Raw genomic sequence first — 20,986 nt, 5'->3', positions numbered from 1 at the left:
TGCTTTTTTAGAGAATTCTCCCATTGTCCCCTCAAGTGGAAATTTTGACTCATACAAATCTAACAACAAATGTATTTACTGCCCTACCTTTGATCAACTGAAATACATTTAGAATACAATTTTTAAGATAATATATTTGCATCCTGCAAGACACAGAGGGGTAGCAGCGTGGCGAATAATTTTTAAGTATTTTAAAAATTTTCTAATCATTCTTTCGTCACATTTATGTTAATCACAAAGCATTCTTTCTATTGTTAAGTGGTGTAGTTTATTAGTTATTTAAGCCAGTAATGGTTTGATTGATCTGACACGACTTTAAAAACACAATTTAATTTTTACTATTTAATACTGAATTTTTATATTGTTATGCAATTCTTAATAAAAACAAAAGTATATTACCTTGTGTGTGTGTGTTTTTTTTAACCCCTGAAAAGTTACCAAAATGTAAAAATACAGTGCATTTGATTAAACACAATCTGTCTTTTTTTTGTTTTCAAAGCAAGTCACCTTTTATTTTTAATTACATTATTTTAATTCATTTTTATGTAAATTACTAAGTCATTGTTACAAGTTGAAAAATAAAATTATACATAAAAAGTCTAATTTTTAAGAATTCAGGAAGACAAACTCAATTAGCTGCTGAAAATGGGCTTAACTTGTACACTGAAAAGTCTCTGGCTATTGGGTTTGGAACGATTGGGATTGTATTTGATCAGACCTTGTCCTGGAAGTTCCATACGTCCCTGATTCCGTCCTGCTACCTTTTCTATAGTTTAGTACGTGCAAACTTCTTTTTTCCCATCTTCCTCATTCAGAGTTGTATGTATATTTAAACTTTCATCTATTGTGTCAATCTCTACTAAAGGATTTCTTGGAAGATTTTCATTTGGTATCTAGATCTGTATGGCTCAAGAACAGCTTTCCTAGGTACAGACTACTGTCCTCCTACTCCTAAGCGATTGTAGGGCATTTGCATTATTCTGTCTTTTTTGCTTCTTCATTACAAACCCTTCCCAATATCCCGCAAAATGCTTAAAACGCCTTACTCCTCCCTTCTACATGACAACAGATTGAGACTCACTGCATAAATAAATATGCCTCATGTAAATAATATGATCTGGTTCCAAAGAATCCAGCCACTTCATTCCAAAATCTTTCGAGCCATTGCCCAATGACTTCTTATCCAAATTTGCTATCCTCCAGATCCAATTTTGTCTTTTATAACAACAAGAAAGCAAAAAAAAATAAGATAAAACTCTGAACTTCATTCCAACCAGTCCAATTTCTTTCATCCTGAATCCTTCCTAACATCCTTCAAGACACTTAAAATGTCTCCTTCCTTTCTACTGAATGACTACATGACAACAGAACAAAAATCTCACTGCAAAAATCAATCCAAAATCTTTCGAACCATTGCTCAAGGACTTCCTATCCTGAAGGCGATAAAGACGAGATACGACCCTGAACCTCAACCCAACCAGTACATCATCTTTCATCCCAAATCCTAACCGACATCCTCCACGACGCTTAAAATGAATGAAATGAATTAAAATGAAAAGTGAATATTGTGTCACTTTTTTTCAACATTTTATAATGTATGATACATCAAGCTTGCAATTTATTATTTTTGGTCGCTGATGATTTTTTTTTTATTATCATATTTGCTTAGTGGTCATAATTGACCATATTAATTATTTCAATTAATTATTATTTTTATCTAAGGTTTTTGGTTGAGATGAAAAATTAGTATATTAACATTTGTTTATATATTTTTTTTTCTTTCAACTAACCCATCAGGGAGTTAAGCCATTGCTTTAAAACTTTAACTAAAAAATTGAAAATTCAATAAATATACATTCAACTGGCCAAATTGTATTTATAAAAAACAGCCTGCTCTTTCTTTTTGACAAGCAACCAAACAAAGAGAAAAAATTGTTAAATTTGTGAGGAACTTAAATTCAGTAATTTCGTGGTCCGCTTGACCAATTAATAATATATTACAATTAATTAAGGTTTTTAGTTGAGATAAAAAAGTCAATGGCACGAGCGGGATTCTAGAGCAGCGGCGAATCTAGCCGAAGATCGTGGGTTCGAATCCCGCTCGTGCCATTGACTTTTTTATCTCAACTAAAAACCTTAATTATTTGTGAGGAACATTAATTATAGAAACAATATTAGTATTAATTAATTTATCTGCATAATTACAAGTTTTTTCTCGTATAAAAATACAAAAAAAAAACAATAAATACAGCTGGCCATTTGGTTGATATTCATTTGTTTTATACCTCAACATCTGTCGCTTAGTAACTCTCATTCTCTTTTCGGTTTCCATTTAAAAATCAGCTATGTTTTTTTTCTGTTATTAATTTCGGTTAAAAATGAAGTTTTAAATTCCAAATTGTTCTTAGAAAAATTCCAGTAAAAAAATCGCTAGTTCGTATCAGTTTTTCGAAATTGAAAAAAAATTCCAACTTGATGTACAGGAATAAGCATTCTTCGCCATCTCCAATTTTGGTTCTGGCACCTAGATCTTACAAGGTATGATGTATTTAAGCTAGCATTTTTAAATCTAATAGGTTTTCAACGTGTGGCTTTTCGAGAAGGAATGATGAAACTACAACCGGCTCAAAACGCATTTTCGCTTTTTAGAAAATGAAGTGAAACGACGAGGAAAAAGCGTCGGGCCGTTATTACTTTGAAATATAATCTACACGTCTGATGAATGATGGACCTATAGGTACATCTTTCATTTCTTTTAAGACCGGCTTCGGCCATTTTATATCTTTACTTACAGGTTTGTGTATCCGTTTGTCAGCTGTGCTCTTAAAACAACTTATTTGAATAGGTAAAATGTGGCATGAAATTTAATCTCTTACAAATTTTTTTAGGAAGTTTGATTCTTTCAGAACACTTTGGTCCGCCGGACCTCGCTGTTTCGGTTTGTCATATTCGTTTCGCCATGTTCAGTGGTAGCAACATCCAGCTAGAAAAGGATAAACTTATAGGTTCACCTACCCTACAACAAAAACTGCTGCTATGTTGTAAGATTTCTCCTTGAGGTCTGATGATGAACCTGTAGTTATGTCGTTTCCGAACATCCTGGTCCGCCTGTCCTTCCTGTGAGGCAACAGTCTGACAGATTAGACACGTATCGCATTTTTCAGTCGTAGCTTTGTCTTGCCTATCCTTGTGTCTGTGTCGTTCTGGATATCCGAAAGACACAGACAGGGAAGAAAGAAAAAATAAAAATAAAACAGATTCATTACTCCTTAGACCTCAGGAGGAAAGCCACAACTGAAAATGGCGAAACGAGTTTGACGGAGAAAAACAACGAGGACAAGCGGACCGGGATGTTCGGACAAGACCTGATTACAGGTTCAGGACCAGACCTCATGAAGGAAATTTCACAATATAACTGTTTTTTGTTGAGATGTCCTCCCGAGGTTTGCGGAGTGTTGAATCTGTATTTTTATGCTTTCTCGCTGCCTGACTATTTCTGCATACAAAACTATGACTGAAAATTGAAAAAAGAGTCTGAGGGGCAAAAACTGCGAGGACAACGAACCAGAGTGTTAGGAAGCCGCATGACTAGGGTTCATCACCAGACCCCCAGGACGAAGCACAATATTACAATTTTTTGTTTGGATTGCTTTGCTCGCAGTTTGTGTATTTACTGGGTACAAAGCCACCACTTAAAATGACGACGACACGAGCCTAGTCTTCAATGTTTTCCCCGTCTGACCAGTTTAGCGATTTTCAGTCGTGACTTCGTATCCAAAAATACCAAGACAGCTCGGATAAGCAGACCAAGATGATCGGAAAGATCAAATTACAGGTGCATCACTCGTCAGACCTCAAGAGGACATCTCACAACAACAAAATCATTGTTATATTTTAACATTTTCTCCTTGATGTCCGATGACAAAACATCCTAGTCAGACTGTCCTTGTTGTAGATATTTACAAAATAGTACAAAGCCTAGTTGGCGAGAAGCCGAAATAGGATGAGCCACGCTAGAATGATCGAAAACCAAACTTTTAGGTTTGCCACTTTTCGATTTCGATTAGGCTGAAAACTTAAATTCCTTTTTAAAAATTTAAAAATCTGTCAGACTACTGTCACAATTTTCAATGGTGATTTTTCATCCAGAAAGACTCAGACAGCGAGCAAAGGATAAAATTACAGGTTCATCACTCCTCAGACCTCAAGACCTCTCACAATAAAATTTTTCGATATTGTAAGATTTCTCATTGAAGTGTGTTGGTGAACTTACAAAGCCACCACTGAAAATTGTGGCACGTGTCTGAAAGGCAAAAATAGCGATGATAGGCGGACCAGAGTGTTCGTAAACCGCACAATTACAGGTTCATCATCTGCCAGATCTCAAGAGGATATCTTGTAACAAAAAATTGTTATATAGTAAGATTGTTCCTTTGATAGTGATAGTGTTAGGTAATTTCTCAACATCTTGGTCCGCCTGTTCTCGCTGTGAAGACAGTCTGACAGTTCAGGCTCGTGTCGACATTTTCAGTTATGTCGTTGTATACAGAAAGACTCAGGGCAGTAGGGAAAGGCAGGACAATACCATCGGGGAGGATCAAATTACAGGGCAAAAACAGCGAGGACAGGCGGACCAGGATGTCCGGAAAGGACTTAAGTCCAGACCACAAGGAGAAAGCAAAATATAACAATTTTTTGTAGCGAGGTCATCTCACAATATACAAAAATTGTTATACTCTACTTTCTCCTTCAGATCTGGTGGTGAACTTGTAGTTCCGTTGTTTTTCAACATCTCGGTCCGTCTGTTGTCGCTGTGCAGACACTGTCTGACAGAAAAGACTCGTGTCGCCATTTTCAGTTATGGCTTTGTATCCAGAAAGACTCAGGGCAGCATGAACAAATGATGTCCGGAAACGATTTAACTACAGGTTCACCATCAGACCTCGAGGAGAAAGTAGAGTATAACAATGGTTTGTAGCGAGGTCATCTCACAACAAAAAATTGTTATATTGTGAGATCGTCCTGTGGTCGGGTGGTGAACCTCTAGTTAGGTACATTTGGTCAGCCATTCCTCGCTGTTTTGCCCGTCAGAGTCCTGTCACAATTTTCAGTGGTGCCTTTTTATCCAGAAAGAAAAACAGCAGCGAGTAAAGGATAAAATTACAGGTTCTCTCTCCTAAGACCTCAAAAGGATATCTGACAACAAAAATTGCTGTATTTAGAGATTAAGAAAACTTACAAAGTCAACACTTTGGCCATTAAGCCATATTCAATTATGCCTTTCTATCCAGCGGGAAAAGAAAAAAATACAGGTTCAGCACCCCGCAATCCTCAGGAGGACATCTCACAACAAAAACTTGCTAAATTGTAATATTTCTCATTGATGTATGTTGGTGAATTTGTACTTAGGTCCTTTCCGAACATCCTGGTCCAATTGTCCTCGCTGTTTTGCCGTCAGAATCGTGGTTTTGTATATGTAGTGTTGTGTATAGTGGTATTGTATGTACTGTACCCAGAAATACTTGGACAGCAAGAAAAATAAAAAAATACAAGTTCAACATTCCGAACATCCTGGTCCGCCTGTCCTCGCTGTTTTCCCGGTCAGACTAGTTCCGCCATTTTCAATGATGGCTTTCTACCAAGAAACACTCAGACAGCTAGTTAGGCAGACCAACATAGCTAAAATGATAGAAAAATTTGTTAAACTCGAGTTTTTTAATGTTTAAATGTGCTGTTAAATTTAAATGTTGAAATGGGAGGCAGTGGTGTACACTGGAGAAAGTACGAGGGTGTTTTTTTTTTAAAGACAGTACTAATCGAAAAGACGTATCGATTCCGCCTTCACTTGCCAATGGGGAATCGCGGATCGTAGAAAACTATAGTCAGATCGTAGAAAAGTTTAAAATCAAGCGGATTAAATTGAAAAATCTTCGATAAAAGCTTGATTGAAAAAAATTGCATTGAATATGGAAAAAAATCGTTTCTACCTCGGATGTCTGGAATGAGAGTCTGGAACCGCTGGAAAGGGCAGGGCGCAAGCGCATTGGCCGACACCTCCCATTCCCGTTGCCCATATCCTTTTGACACATTTAACATCTCGTCCTTAGTTCGGGTCGGGCTCCGCCATCTTGGCCAGTCTATCAGCTCTCTTATCGTATTTATAATGTCAACGAATTTATAAACAATCCGACGTCGGGAAAAGGTCGGGCTGTTTCTCCTTCGACTCGGTCCCAATTCGAGTGTGACTCAAAATAGGATGAATTGAAATGAAAGCGTCCCGAGATGATATTTCTCATGTAGCCCCCTGGAACTGTGCTGGAAAGTGTATCGTCTGCCTACATACTCAATTCCTCGACCTCAACGTATCCGTTTCTTCGTTTTGAACCGTGTCTCGTCGAATCGGATCCGTCGTCGCTTTTAGGATTGACGCAAAAATGGTTTGCAGACCGATTCCGAGCGATAAGGTAAGAAAATGCAATAATATTACGACACAAGAACGCTTTGCTCATTTTTCCTCTAATACGACTTTTTTTCTTTCCCCCAATGTCTCCAGACGAAAATCAGACCTTTTTTCCCGATTTCAACAGCCTTTTCCCTTTATAACCGAACCCTATCGATTTTAGCATTGAACAATTCGTTATTTCCTTTTTTTTATCAAGTCAAAAATTTGAACGACTTTTAAACTTTTGGTTCGAATCGGATCAATTATCCTCGAGTCCGACTGCAAAATCTTTTGTCTATGTAGCTTCATCTTTACGTACTGTCGTCTTTGTCGCGATGACCGAAACGAACCGCCTCTTCTAAATATTCTAGAATAGCGAAACCGACAGAGGCCTGGATGGTGCATCTGTTTACCCATAAAAAATCAAAACAAAAAAATTTATGTCACTGATAAAATTACACCAAATTTTTCAATTCTGATCTGAAGCTATAAAAAAGATTCGTCGAATAATTACAAAACGCATTAAGTTACATCGTTTCAATTTAAATATAAAAACGTTTTTTTTAATTCAATGCTAATTGCAAGCAGAGGTCAATTTAGTACATTACTACTAGATTAAAATACCTCTATATAGAGGGAATGTCGAATGTCAGACCGTAAACAAACTTAAATAACAATCAAAATGGTTTTATTTTTTTAAAAGGCGAAGGCAAATTATATCAGCTTTCACATTTTTAAGAGAATTTTTCCAGGCTAAAAACCGGTTTGCTGGAAAAACTCCATAAAATAGTGAAAACTGATATTTAAATTCCAACCAACGATGTATTGTTGTTGGGAGTTGAAATTTAAATCTCAATGTAGTTTTTTTCAGCCTGAAGGTCTTTGGCTTTATAAAATATTGAAAAAACCCAGAGATAATGAAAATATTTGCTAACTTTTTTGTGTGTGTTATGTTTTCATTGCTTTATGACATTTTTCCAGCTTTTACTAAAATGGAAAACTATAAAATGGCAAAGAATTGTGATTTAAACTTCAACCACTGATGGCTTGTTGTTGGGGTTTAAATTTAAATCTCAGGTTTTCATGTTTTATGGAGTTTTTTTTTTTAAGCCCAAAGGTCTTTGGCTCCATAAAATATTGAAAAAACCCGGAGAAAATGAAAATATTTGGAAACCTTTTTTTGTGTGTATTATGTTTTCATTGCTTTATGAAATTTTCCACATTAAAGTGGAATTTTAAATTATCTCATGGTTTCACTATTTTGATGAGGTTTTACTAAAATGGAAAACTATACAGTGGCAAAGAATTAAGATTTAAATTTCAACCAATGATGTTTTGTTGAGGTTTAAATTTAAACTTCAGGTTTTCATGGTTTTATGCAGTTTTTTCAGCCCAAAGTTCTTTGACTCCATAAAATATAGAAAAACCCAGAGATAATGGAAATATTTGCACTTTTTTTTGTGTGTACTATGTTTTCATTGCTTTATGAAATTTTCCACATTAAAGTGGAAATTTAACTTATCTCATGGTTTCACTATTTTGATGGGGTTTTACTCAAATGGAAAACTATACAATGGCAAAGAATTGAGATTTAAATTACCAACCACTGATGTTTTGTCGCTGGAGGTTGAAATTTTAATATCAGGTTTCGCTATTTTATGGAGTTTTCCAGCCAAAGTATTTTATTGCTGGCTGTTGAAATTTAAATTTCAGGTTTTCATTGTTTTATGAAATTGTCCTAGCCCAAAGTTGAAATTTAAATTATCTGATGGTTTAACTGTTTTGATATGGAGTTTTTGTAGTCTAACAAAAAACTTTATCTCATGTTCAGTATTTTATGGAGTTTTCCTCCTAGAGTTTTGTTGCTATTTTCCTTGTTTTGGGGTTTTTTTTCAGTCAAAGGGTTTTTCTTGCTGGATGTTGAAATTTAAATCTCAGGTTTTATTCATTCAATCCAATGTTGACATTTAAATTATCTCAGGGATGGAGTTTTTCTAGTTTTATTAGCACCAGAAAATAGCGAAGACCTGAAATTTTAAATTTCAACCCCCAACAACTAAATGACAACAATTAATTTGGGCTGGAAAAACTTCATAAAACAATAGCAACCTAATTTTAAATTTCAACATCCAGCGAGAAAACTCACCAATTAATTTTGACTGTTAAAACGCCATACAACAAGGAAAATTTATATTTAAATTTCAACCCCCAACTACAAAACATCACTGGTTGAAATTTCAATCCCATGTCTCAGCTATTTCAGTTTTTTAGTCTAAAAAAAACTCCATTAACATAATGAAATCATAATTTCAATTTTCATTTTAGGCACTAAAATTTCATAAAAAATTAAAAACGTGAAATTTAACTTTCAACCTCGAACAACAAAACATGACTGGCTTAAGTTGAAATCTTAGATTTTCATTATTTTATAAAGTTTTTCCTGCTGAAGTGTTTTGTAGCTGGAGTTGAACTTTAAATTATCTCAGGTTCACTATTTTATGGAGTTTTTCCAGTCAATTTTTTTTAATGGAGTTGAAATTTACATTATCTCAGGTTCACTATTTTATGGAATTTTTCCGGCCAAAATGTTTTGTTACTGGAATTAAAAATTTAAATCATCTTAGTTTCACTATTTTATGAAGTTTTTCCAGCCAAAATGTTTTTTACTGGAGTTAAAATTTAATTATTCAGAAATCGTGAGATGCGGTCTGGTTCAGAAAAACATTTTCTTTATCGAGCCAACGTTTCGATCTTTATTGAGATCATCTTCAGGGCTCAAAGTGTTTGTCTTCTGTGTAATTGTGCCATTCTTGCGTGTCGTGTGAGAGTGTTGAGTTAAAATTTAAATTATTTTAGGTTCACTGTTTTATGGAGTTTTCCAGCGGAAATGTTTTTTTACTGGAGTTAAAAATTTAAATCATCTTAGGTTCAATGTTTTATGAAGTTTTTCCAGCCAAAATGTTTTGTTACTGGAGTTAAAATTTAAATTATCTTTGGTTCACTATTTTATCGAGTTTTCCAGTGAAAATGTTTTGTTATTGGAGTTAAAAATTTAAATTATTTTACGTTCACTATTTTATGGAGTTTTCCAGCGAAAATGTTTTGTTACTGGACTTAAAAAATTTAAATTATCTCAGGTTCACTATTTTATGGAGTTTTACAGCCCAAAGTGTTTTGTAACGAGTTGAACTTTAAATTTTCCCAGGTTCACTATTTTATGGAGTTTTTCCAGTCAATTTTTTTTAATGGAGTTGAAATTTACATTATCTCAGGTTCACTATTTTATGGAGTTTTTCCTGCCTTTTTTTAATGAGTTAAAATGTAAATGATCGTAAAATCACTATTTTATGGAGGTTTCTCGCCAAAATGTTTTGTTACTGGAGTTAAAATTTAAATTATCTTCGATTCACTATTTTATGGAGTTTTTCCAGCCGAAATGTTTTGTTACTGGAGTTAAAATTTAAATTATCTTAGGCTCATTTTTTATGGAGTTTTTCAGCCAGTATTTTGACACCATTAAAATAGTGATACCGGAGTTAATAAAAATTGAAAATTAATTTGGTGGAGTTTTGTTGCTGGATATTAAACTTTAAAACTCAGGTTTTCCATGTTTTTAGGAAATTTTCCAGTCAATGTACTTCGGACTGGAATAGTCCATCGGAATAGTGATACCCGAGATTTAAATTTCAACCAGCAACAAAACATCGCCAATTAAAATTTTGAATTGTCCTGTTCGAAACTTTTTGTGTTTTTATGGTAACCTTTCACTTCAACCCTTATAATCTCTTGTACAAACATATTTCAGAAAGTACAGGAAAAGTTTATTATTGTGGATTGTTCCCAGAGAAAAAAGATAAGATTTCGGTTTGGTTGAACAATTGAAAGATTTGGGCCGGCTCCGGGGTAACCGAGGGTGGGTCGAAGTCGATTTTTTCCCAAAAGACTATCTTTTTTCCCCCTATTTTCCGACTTTTAAGCACTTTTCACTTGTGTTTTTCGTGTCAAAAATCTTGTTTATTGGAAGAAAATCCTGCAATTTGTCGTTCGGTTATTGGATAAATTAAAGGCGTTGTCATGAAGCGAATTTTTTGAAAAACATTTTTCTCCTTAACTCGTCTTCATTTCTACCATTTTATCTCCTTTTTATCATATTTCCAGTACTAAAATGCACGACCTATCGATGAAAATATGTTTGCACTTCGCTTAACACGAAGACCCTCTTTAAAGCAACAATCAATATAATCAATCAATCGTCTATTTTTACATCGTGATTTCGTAATGATATTAAAAAAACAAAGTGTCTGAAATATTAATTTTTATCCTCGATTCTTATATCACAGACTCGATAACGTTATTATAGTACAGTAGGTTATCATAATTAACTATGGTGACATCTCATACTTTTACCTGCAAACGAAATTTAGTGTGAGGGGGAAGGAAGAAAAGAAAAAAAACAGGGACAAGGTTGATTGATTAGAATTATTCGACACAATGGCTAAGTTTATAGTCAACAAAGAAAATAAAAGAGCAGAGCTTAAACAATTGATTCATTAAAATAAAAATTAAAAAACTTGATACTTACTGATCATCTTGGTCGTTTATCACTTGGTTTGGTCTGTCAGATGCATTTCAGCATTTCACCATCTTCAGTGTTGTTATAGGGCTTGGTAAGATCAAATCAGGTTCACCACCCTGTAGACCACTAGAGGAAATCATGTAAAAATACTTAGTACAGTCAAAACGTTTTGCAAGGAGACCATCATAATGAGGATCAAATCATAGCTTCACCCTGGGGACCATAGGAGAAACACATGAAAAAAATACTTTGTTCAGTCAAAACGCTTTGTTAAGGGACAGTCATGGTGAGGTTCAAATCATAGGTTCACCCTGGAAACAATAGGATAAAATCACATAAAAACATACGTAGTACAGGCAAAACATTTTGCTAAAGGACAGTCGTAGTGAGGAGCAAATAATAGGTTCACCCTCACAACCTAGGAGGAAATCACATGAAAAATAGATAGTACAGACAAAACGTTTTGCTGAGGGACAGTCATGGTGAGGTAAAATCATAGGTTCACCCTTGAGACCATAAGAGGAAATCAGATGAAAAAATACTTAGTATAGTCAGAATGTTTTGTTAAGAAACAGTCCTAGTGAGATTCAAATCATAGGTTCACCCTCAAGACCATCGGAGGAAAAACTAAAAAAATACTTGGTTCAGTCAAAACCTCTTGCTAAGGGACAGCCATAGTAAGGATCAAATCATAGGTTCACCCTCGAGACCATAGGAGGAAAAAACACAAAAATTTCTTGGTTCAGTCAAAACCTCTTGCTGTAATTAATCTTCCATGCCAGTGAATCTGTAAACAGAGGAGTCTCTTACATATAATAAGAGTTTTCACTGTAGCAATCCATCACATCACAGTCCCTATGAGGGTCACCCTGACTCGATTAGAAATTAAACTATGCGAGGTTGACGTACAGACTTTTGGGCCAAAACTTGCACATGTATCCTTTGGCATGTAGGAATGCCTCCCGATATGAGGATTGTACTGGAGTACACCACCGAATCTTTGGGTGCCCAGTTTAGATTTCTGGAGGTAACAGGTTGTTTTATTGTACGTAAAAGGTGTAGATGGGTATATTGAGAGTGAATGTATTTATCAGTGTGAAGTGTGAGAGGATCAGTGAATATGATAACTGCAGTATAACATTATATGAGAATTTACTAATCGCACTTTGATACAAAAATGTATATTCACTTTTATACTTGATAGGTGGCCTTTAGAGAATCTTAATTGTAGAAGAGGGGTCATAAACACCTGATTAGGAATAGGCAAGTAGAGAAACGTTGTTCATTGTGTCCTTCTTTGGCTCCATATAGAGAGCTAGGAATGGCACCTGATGTAAGAATTGTAGCTGAGTGCGTCAGCAAATCTTTAGAATTCTTTAGAGTTCTGATATCTGGAGAAACAGGGCTGTTTTGTTATATATGGTGTATATTGATATCTCGTTTTGCGATCCTTTTGAATATATTGAGAATGAATTTATTTATTAGCGTACATCAGGTGAATGTACTTTGGAAAGAATGCATTTAAGTTGAGTTGGGTCGTCGATATGGGTGGGTCGAATTTAGACACTGACTTGTTGAGGGCTGAAATGATCTAGATGTTAATAATCCATGGAGCCCAACTTGGTAGCGGGACAGATAAGTCGAGGTTTGACCGTAGACAGTTAAAACACAGGGTGGGGATCCTCGTGGCCTGCTGAATCTATTGCACATTACACAAACTGTATTGCCAGCAGGTGAGAAGTCAGTACAACAGTCAAGAAATCAAATCATTCCCTTTTTAAGAAAGAGACAGAATGAGAGAAAAAGAAAGACTAGGAAGAGTTGAAACGAAAGATCACAACTAAAAAACACCATAGCTCAAATTGCTAAGAAAATTTCAGAAACACATGACGCTTTAGAAGAAAGCAATATCCTTAAATGGCTTGCTCAGTTTAGAAGAGGAAATTTTGATTTGGAACATCCAAAGTGTTCTGGTCATTTAATCATTGATGATGACCAAATTCAAGCTTTTGTTACAAACAACCATCTCTCAATGACACAATACATGGTAGAGGCAGTTAACACATGACAGATCATACAAGTTTTCAACGCATCTGACAGCAGCTTTGTATGTCTGTCAGTGTGATGTATGGGTTCATCACATGATTAAGAAGAATTTATTGGACAGCAATGTAAATGACCCAGAGGGTGTCATCAATGTTCAGAGAGAATATCTTTGACTCCAATTATCCCGAGAATATTTGGTGGAATTGGAAGGGTGTGCTTTATTACGAGCTTTTTCCGTCCAACTGTTCCCACCAGGATAATGCTTGCGCGACCCCCCCCCCATCTGAAAAGAAATTTTCGATCTCGGGTGTGCTACCACATCCACTGTATTCGCCAGGCATTGCCCCTTCAGATTTTCACTTATTCTATGACCAAATACTTGTTCTAAGTGACATCTAAAGGCAGAGGAAAAAAGACAGAAGAAGAGAAGGTCAAGGTACAAAGTAGAAACTAAGAAGGGATGAAATAAGAGAACAAAACTAAAAATCGCTGTGTAAATTGTTCAGATGATCAGATTAAAATCCAAATATGGTCAGAGCTAGACAACCAGCCAAGTGTGCAGCTTTGTTCTTTTAAACATTACTTTTTGTATCTCGTACTATACAATAAACAAGCCTGGTGAGATGCGGGACAAGGATCAAGCATTTTTGAGCTACACTGACAGTTCAAGAATGTAAAAAGGTTCATGGTCGGATCGCAAAAACTGAATGAAAATCCTTATCCGAAACGGAAGTTCACTCAATTGAGAGATACGGCGCTCTATACTGTGATAAGGGAAAACATTAAGACAGCTATCTACAGATAGCCAGCCATTCATCACGAGCACTGAACGACTAACAAGTTCATCACTCTGAGCAATATTTCTTATAGATTGAAACATAATTAAAAGCTCTTTGTTAAATCAGGACGCAAAGATTTAAAACATTTTCAGAGAGGACACTGTGATACATAAACACTCAAGTCAGAAGTATTTAGTCAAGTCAGATATTTATGACAATACCTAAACAGCACACTTATGTTGAATGCCCACACAAGACTCAAGAGATCTGTTCTGACAGTCAAAACTTGACTAACTCTATACAAGACAGTGACCACTTTGGACATACTGGGTAATATGGTTCCACAAGGTCATCCTTCCAATCAAAAGTCCTCAGACAACTTATCAAAGATACTTATTACATCATAAATCTCCACAATGATCTTTAAAGTTCTATGTCAAGCTGTCTATTATCATTGCTCTTGTATCAGTTATCACGATTAACTTGGGCTAGGGTACACTAAATCTATGCAGAGTTGCTGTGTCATTAAATTTTTGCCTTAGGCTGTAGTTTGAAGCTCCTTTTGGTAGAATTTCTGAATTGGAACTTTAATGTTTCGTGTGCCTATTTCTTGCCTTCTCCATGCCATTCAATTGCAGAGTTTATAAGTGTTTAATTTCTAATATTTTAGGAGAATTTATAAGAATTTTTTTAAAATTTCAATTAACAATATTTTTCTTGTAGTCTGTTTTGGTTTCGACTTCTTGCCATCTTCAGTGCTGTGTGTCTGTGTGTCATGTTTGATACAAACCCACCATTGAAAATGGCAAAACGAGCCTCATAGGCCAAAATGATGTGAAACAAATTAGTCATAACCCCATAGGACTTTGTTAATTTAAACCATTTCTGTCAATGAAATTTGGTCCTAACTAGAGGATAGACCAAAATGACCAAATACAGTTTAATCATGCAGATTATTATGTATTCTTGTGAAAAAATTCTTAGAGTAAGGCTTTGTCTCTTTTGTATCACTGTTTCTAAGCTAGTCTGCACATTTTAAGCAGCTTATTTTTTATAATTTAATAACTATTTTGATAAACAATGATTCAAACAATACGTTGATATTATTTCAAATAGGAGAACTAATAATCTATCGGTTCTTTTTAAAATGATCAATTTGGAAAGAACTGATAGAATTGTAATATTCAAATACCGAATTTTTTTCTATCATTACTATTGAAATATTATGTATAAAAAAATAATTGTTCCTTCGCAATACTTTGCCTGTAAAAGTAGCTAGAGGATTGTTCAGCCTTGCTGAAGAGAACAGTGGACGATGATAATAGCAAACTCTCAGGAAACCGAGGGGGCACTGATGATGATGAACAAGATATTTCCCAATTTATCATAAGAATTTGGTTTGTAAAGTTGTTTCAGTCTGTTTTCAAAATCTATCAAAACCCTTGTAAAATCTATTTCTGATATAACTGATAATTTTCTCATGTCACATCCATCTTAAAAATGTGTCTTGTGGAAAACTAAATTTCGTTCTAATTGCCAACAAATAATGAATGTATGATTCTTTTATAGACTTGGTAATTTATATTCACTTAAAGTTCATCTCAAAAATTTAATTAAAAAAATGAAAATTTTTGCAATTTTGTCTGAATGATTAGACAGGATTATCTGTATTTTAAACTCATTTTAAATAATGTATATTTAAAAAAAATTGATTTTAGTACTTTTGTTTTAGATTAACCTCAGATTGATATTAGTCAGTGGAAAAACAGAAGAATTTCTGTTTAACCCAAATGATTCGGCAGGAGAGATAGCCCAGCACGTGTTTGATAACTGGCCAGAAGGTATTCTTGTTTTGACAATTCTTGCAGATACACTATAAATAATAAATTAACAAGTATGTTAAAAAATATTATATTGGGTTGTCCGGAAAATAATGCAGGATTTTGGTATTAAACAAAAAAAAAGAAACTAGTTACTTTAAAGCAATGTTCTTTAATCAAAATAATTTCCCATACTCTCAATACATTTCTCCCAACGTGTTGGTAACTTATTAATTCCGTCTGAGTAGAATTCAGAATTTTTAGAATTGATAAAGTCAATAAATGCATTTTCCAGTTCCGTTTGATTTTTGAATATTATGTGTTGTAAGTAGTGGTCCAGGTGTCTAAAAAAATGGTAGTCAGTAGGCGAGAGGTCCGGAGAGTAGGGTGGGTGAGGCAAAGTTTCATAGCCAAGCTCCAATAATTTTTGTGACGTTACACGTGACACATGTGGTCGAGCGTTGTCATGCAACAAAATGGGCCCTTTCCGATTGACCAAAGAGGGCTTCATTACTGCCAATTTCTGATGCATGGTATTAATTTGGTTACAGTATGATTCAGCATTGATGGTTTCGCCAGGATTTAAGAAGCTGTAGTGTATTAAACCAAATGAAGCCCACCATACCGTAACCATTACCTTTTTTTGATGAGTTGGGGGCTTTGGAAAATGTATTGGAGCTTCTCCTTTGTCGAGCCACTGTCCAGAATCCACTTTTCGTCACATGTAACAATTCTGGCCAGAAATGGGTCATTTTTGTTTCGACAAAGAAGTGATGCACAAACATCAAAGCGCTGATTTTTTTGGCGATCGTTTAATGAGTGTGGAACCCAATTTTCGAGTTTTTTCACTTTTCCAATCGCCTTGAGGTGGTCAGCGACGGTCGTTTTACTGACTTTGAGTTGCTCTGCACCCACCACTGATCGCAGAACATCATCATTAAGAGAGGAAGGCCTTCCACGACCTTCTTCATCTTCAAGGCTGAAATCTCCCTCCCGAAATTTTTTAAACCACCTTTGCACAGTGCACTCATTAACACAACCCTCGCCCCAGACTTGGTTAATGTTTCTAGCCGTTTGGGCTCCGCTTCGGCCGAGTTTAAACTCGTAAAAGAAAATCGTACGAAATTCTCGCTTTGACATTATAAGGATGACTGAATTATTTCCAAGTAGCGGAATGCTACAGAGGTAAACAAACAATATCATTTGGAAGAGGATTAATAAGTGTTGACATTCATACAAATGAGTAATCCTGTAAACGTAAACAGAATATTTTATATAGATTTTTTTTAATGAAAACTTAAAATCCTGCATTATTTTCCGGACAACCCAATATATATATATTTTTTTTATTGCCTAAAACAATATGCCTAAAACAAATTTTTAAATATTACACGAATAAGTTCATTTTAAGGAGGACTTTGAAAATATTTTTCCTTAAATGTAATTTGTAGTAAAATAAATTTGACTAAAAAAAATCTTTGAAATTAAGTCCACCTTTTGTAATGTTTATTGTTTAAGATTTTTTTTTTATATTAAAGTCTATGCCATTTTTTTATCGTATCTAATGCTATTAAATTATTTTTTAGACTGGGCAGAAGAAGCTGTTGCAAAAGCAGAAATTCTTCGACTTATATACCAGGGACGCTTCCTGCATAGCAATGTTACTTTAGGTGCTCTTGGCTTACCGTTTGGTCGCACCACCGTAATGCATCTAGTGCCGCGAGAGAATCTTCCAGAGCCAAATTCCCAAGGTATTGTTCATTTTGAATATTATGTCACCTCATATTAATAATAACTTGTAAAACTGCCCAATGAAACTTCAAAAGCTCTAAAATGTTTGCTTACACCAGCAGATCAATCATATTGGATTAGTTTTTTTTTTTAAACTAAAAGCATGATTTTAACTCAAGATCTCGCCCAGGCAGATGCTTCGGCCAACAATGGTTGTAGTGTCTGTTACTTAGCCGATCCAGAGTGAGCCGCACTCCACCTCTATTTCTCTAGTCTCTTGATGCCCCACATCAGGTTCTCTACGAATGTAGAGGCAACTATTTTCAAATCAGCATATCGCTTGACACTTAAATAATGGGGGGGGGGAGTTGTTCAAGATGAGTGCCACTTTGGCTTGTGCCAGATGGCTGAGACCATGTTTAAAGAATTCTTTGCTTCTTGTACCATGTGTGAGTCACAGCCTTTTCAAAGATAGTTATGGTATAGGTGTGTGTGGTGATTAGTGACAGTTAATCGATAATTATTCAGAAATCGTGAGATGCGATCTGGTGTGATGTAGGTTTCAGAAAAACATTTTCTTTATCGTGCCAACGTTTCGATAAAATACAAACAAACCAGCATACATGTCCATGCCATTTATTCAAGGCCTATTACATAAATTAAACACATTTCTCTCGTCCGATAACTTCAAAATAGCTTTCAAAAATTATAAAACAATCCAAACACTTTTTTCCAAAATTAAAGATCCCACACTAATAACAAATAAATTTGATGTAATCTTCAAGATCAACTGTTTAAACTGTCCGGCAACTTACATCGGTCTTACATCCCAATATCTGGACAAGAGAGTAAAGTAACATATCTATGATAGTAAAAAACCCAAGCAAAATCATACAGCATTCGCTACCCACCATTTTGAATACCAACACAATATCGACTTCAAAAATCCAAAAATATTACATACAGAACAAAAACATAAACGTAATTTCTTAGAAATGGTTTATATCAACAGAGATAAACACAGCATCAATTACAGAACAGGTACATGTAAATTCAGTCGCAGTTGCGCCAATATTATTAATCAAATTCAATATAGATAACATACATATATCATTACATTACATTCCACACATCGAATAATTTTCATAGTCTAATTGTCCAACAATTTAGCTTTCCTTTTCCTATTTTTCCGTTTCTATATAATCCTGAAAGGATAATCTGGCCGAACCATTACCAACACATTGTTTCCCTTCGTCGGCTCTTTTCACCTCAAAGAAGCCGATGCCTTATACAAAAATGTCTCTTCTATACCGACATCCTTCCCCACCCCTTCAAAATCCAACGTATATAAACACAAAATAGCAAAATCTCACTGGCACTCTCAACACGACAAGCAAGAATGGCACAATTACACAGAAGACAAACACTTTGAGTGAGTAGAAATACTTTGATTGAATATAAAAAATATATTTTGCATTGTATAAATTCACTTTTCCACATCCTAAATGTATTTGTTAAATGTAAACAATGTTTGTAAATCCCAGGCCCTGAAGATGAACTCAATAAAAGATCGAAACGTTGACACGATAAAGAAAATGGTTTTCTGAAACCTACATCACACCAAACCTCATCTCACGATTTCTGAATAGTTATGGTCAACTATGTCTATGGCCTAGATACAAGGCCAGTACTAGTACAAGTAGTAAGGTCTAGTACAAGGCCAGAAAAAAAGTATTCAATTTTTATAGTTTTCAATTTTTTTAAAACTTCATAGTGTTTTTTGAGTGTATTTTGGAAAGTCAAATAGTAACTTATATTTGTTTATTTCCTGTTGTAATTTTTTATTTTTAACTGTATTTCAGATCAGCGGCAAAAAAGCAAAGGCGGGGGAAGCAGCTGTTGTTCCACGTCATGCTGCATTCTTTAGATAAAATATATTATTTTACAGATTAATCCATGTCTATGTGTTTTGTTTGTTCAAATAAAACATTCAAAAAATTCCATGCATAATTATTACTTGTATGTATATAAATATTGTATTATATTCAAAAGGTTTTTAAATTTCGGTGTATTTCTTCCAAGTAACCATGACATGGGCGATGGGGTCATAACCCCGAGACTTGAACTATTTATACTGTTGTGATATTCAAATAGAATACAATTTTTAATAATATAAAATTATTAAAAAAAAGAAACATTTAGAAAGTTTTCATACTAAATAAATAAATATATATATGATAATATATTTATTTATGTATTTATTTATTTATTCAATTAAGTTCTGTGCGTTATAGTACGGTATTAAAAAAAAGTTTTAAGAAGTATAGTATCTGTTTTTTATATATCATGTTTTATCATTAAAAAGAAAATTTATTTACCTAATGTTTATGAAAAGTTTTATGAATATTAGTTAAATTGTGAACAAAACTTTTAAATATTTGAGTGATTTTGCTGGGCATAAGCAAAAATGTTTGATATGCTTACGTATTTTCTAGATTCTTTAAGTACCAAAACTAGACAATAATTATAGACAGTTAATTTAACCACCCTCCTTTTTTTTCCAGAGCGCATTTTATTTTGTGGTAGTTTTCACATTTGTAATTTAAATCAGAAAAAATAGCCGTACATTTTTAATATAAATTGAAGAACGTTTTTATTTACAGTGTTTTTCTTGTATATAAATTTTACATAATTTGAAAATTAAATTTTAGCATAATATTAGCACCAAACTGTACATATGCCTGATAATATAAAAGATTAGCATTTTCCTTTATTTGCTATTTATTCTCTTAACATTTCTAAATTTTTTTGTACATGTTTTTATATGTATGTTAAATTGCTTTAAAACATTCCAAAGTATTTACATTTTTTTAACATTAATTTTAGTGTTTTTTTAACTGTCTATAATAATTGTTAAAAATATTGGTTGTTTGTGTAACTGTAGGTTATACACAACTGTGATTTGTATTTTATTAATAACTGTGTATATTGATGTTTCTATAAATTGAATGTTATAACGTTTTAATTTATATTATCGATAATTAATGTAACGCGTCTTCAAAGGCGTTACTTTGATGTAAGTATTTTACGAATAGGATAAATATTATTTATATTAACATAAAAAATATATAAGTATTTAATATGTAAATAAACGTGTTATGATACAAATTTTATTTTTAATATTAACTCTAAAGTCTATAATTGTTATTTTCCCCCCTGTATTATGTGAAGTCCAAAGAATTCGCTGAATAATACTTAAATGTGTGTCTAATGGAATTTATATGGAATTATGTTAAAATCCGGGTTTGAAAATGAGATTTAAACTCTTATTTGCTGTCATGTATATATATATATATATGTATACTTGTAAAATAATGTATCCCATTCGTTAATGTGTTCCAAATCCAGATAAAGGGATTGATTATTTTAAATTAATCAATTGTTGTACACTGCATCACTTTCTCTTTTTTTAAGTTGTGAAGATGGCCTATAGAGAAAAGTTGTAATAAAAAATCCCAATAATTTAGTATTATTATATTCACAAAAATTAAATTTTGTTTCTACCAGTCGTACAAATTTACACTATCTTGCT

At 34.0% G+C, this 20,986-nt stretch overlaps 1 protein-coding gene across 2 annotated transcripts; it reads left to right on the top strand.

Moving 5' to 3' along the window:
* The first annotated feature begins 2,312 nt into the window (after window positions 1–2,312).
* On the top strand, window positions 2,313–20,746 carry LOC106667168 (ubiquitin-like protein 3). Of its 2 annotated transcripts, none has more exons than XM_014394910.2 (4): window positions 2,313–2,538; window positions 15,576–15,684; window positions 17,250–17,414; window positions 19,257–20,746. In XM_014394910.2, the coding sequence occupies exons 1-4, from the start codon at window positions 2,476–2,478 to the stop codon at window positions 19,319–19,321; spliced, it is 402 nt and encodes a 133-aa protein (XP_014250396.1). In that variant the 5' UTR covers window positions 2,313–2,475; the 3' UTR covers window positions 19,322–20,746. The 2 variants fall into 2 exon arrangements, with proteins under 2 accessions (XP_014250396.1, XP_014250397.1); XM_014394911.2 differs by lacking the exon at window positions 2,313–2,538 and adding an exon at window positions 6,090–6,464.
* The last annotated feature ends 240 nt before the right edge of the window (window positions 20,747–20,986 follow it).

Source organism: Cimex lectularius, unplaced genomic scaffold, assembly GCF_000648675.2.
Source record: "Cimex lectularius strain Harlan isolate CLEC.00 unplaced genomic scaffold, Clec_2.1 scaffold118, whole genome shotgun sequence".
Classification (NCBI taxonomy): Eukaryota; Metazoa; Arthropoda; class Insecta; order Hemiptera; family Cimicidae; genus Cimex; species Cimex lectularius.
The sequence above is the reverse complement of the archived record's forward strand: the minus strand, read 5'-3'. Positions and strand labels throughout refer to the sequence as shown.

What these genes read in the sequence shown, in the direction of transcription:
- LOC106667168 (XM_014394910.2), top strand. Translation starts at nt 2,476, where the DNA reads ATGTACAGGAATAAGCATTCTTCGCCATCTCCAATTTTGGTTCTGGCA. An exon ending in GTTTGATAACTGGCCAGAAG is followed by an intron (nt 15,685 to 17,249) that starts GTATTCTTGTTT and finishes ATTATTTTTTAG; the next exon opens with ACTGGGCAGAAGAAGCTGTT. An exon ending in TCCAGAGCCAAATTCCCAAG is followed by an intron (nt 17,415 to 19,256) that starts GTATTGTTCATT and finishes ACTGTATTTCAG; the next exon opens with ATCAGCGGCAAAAAAGCAAA.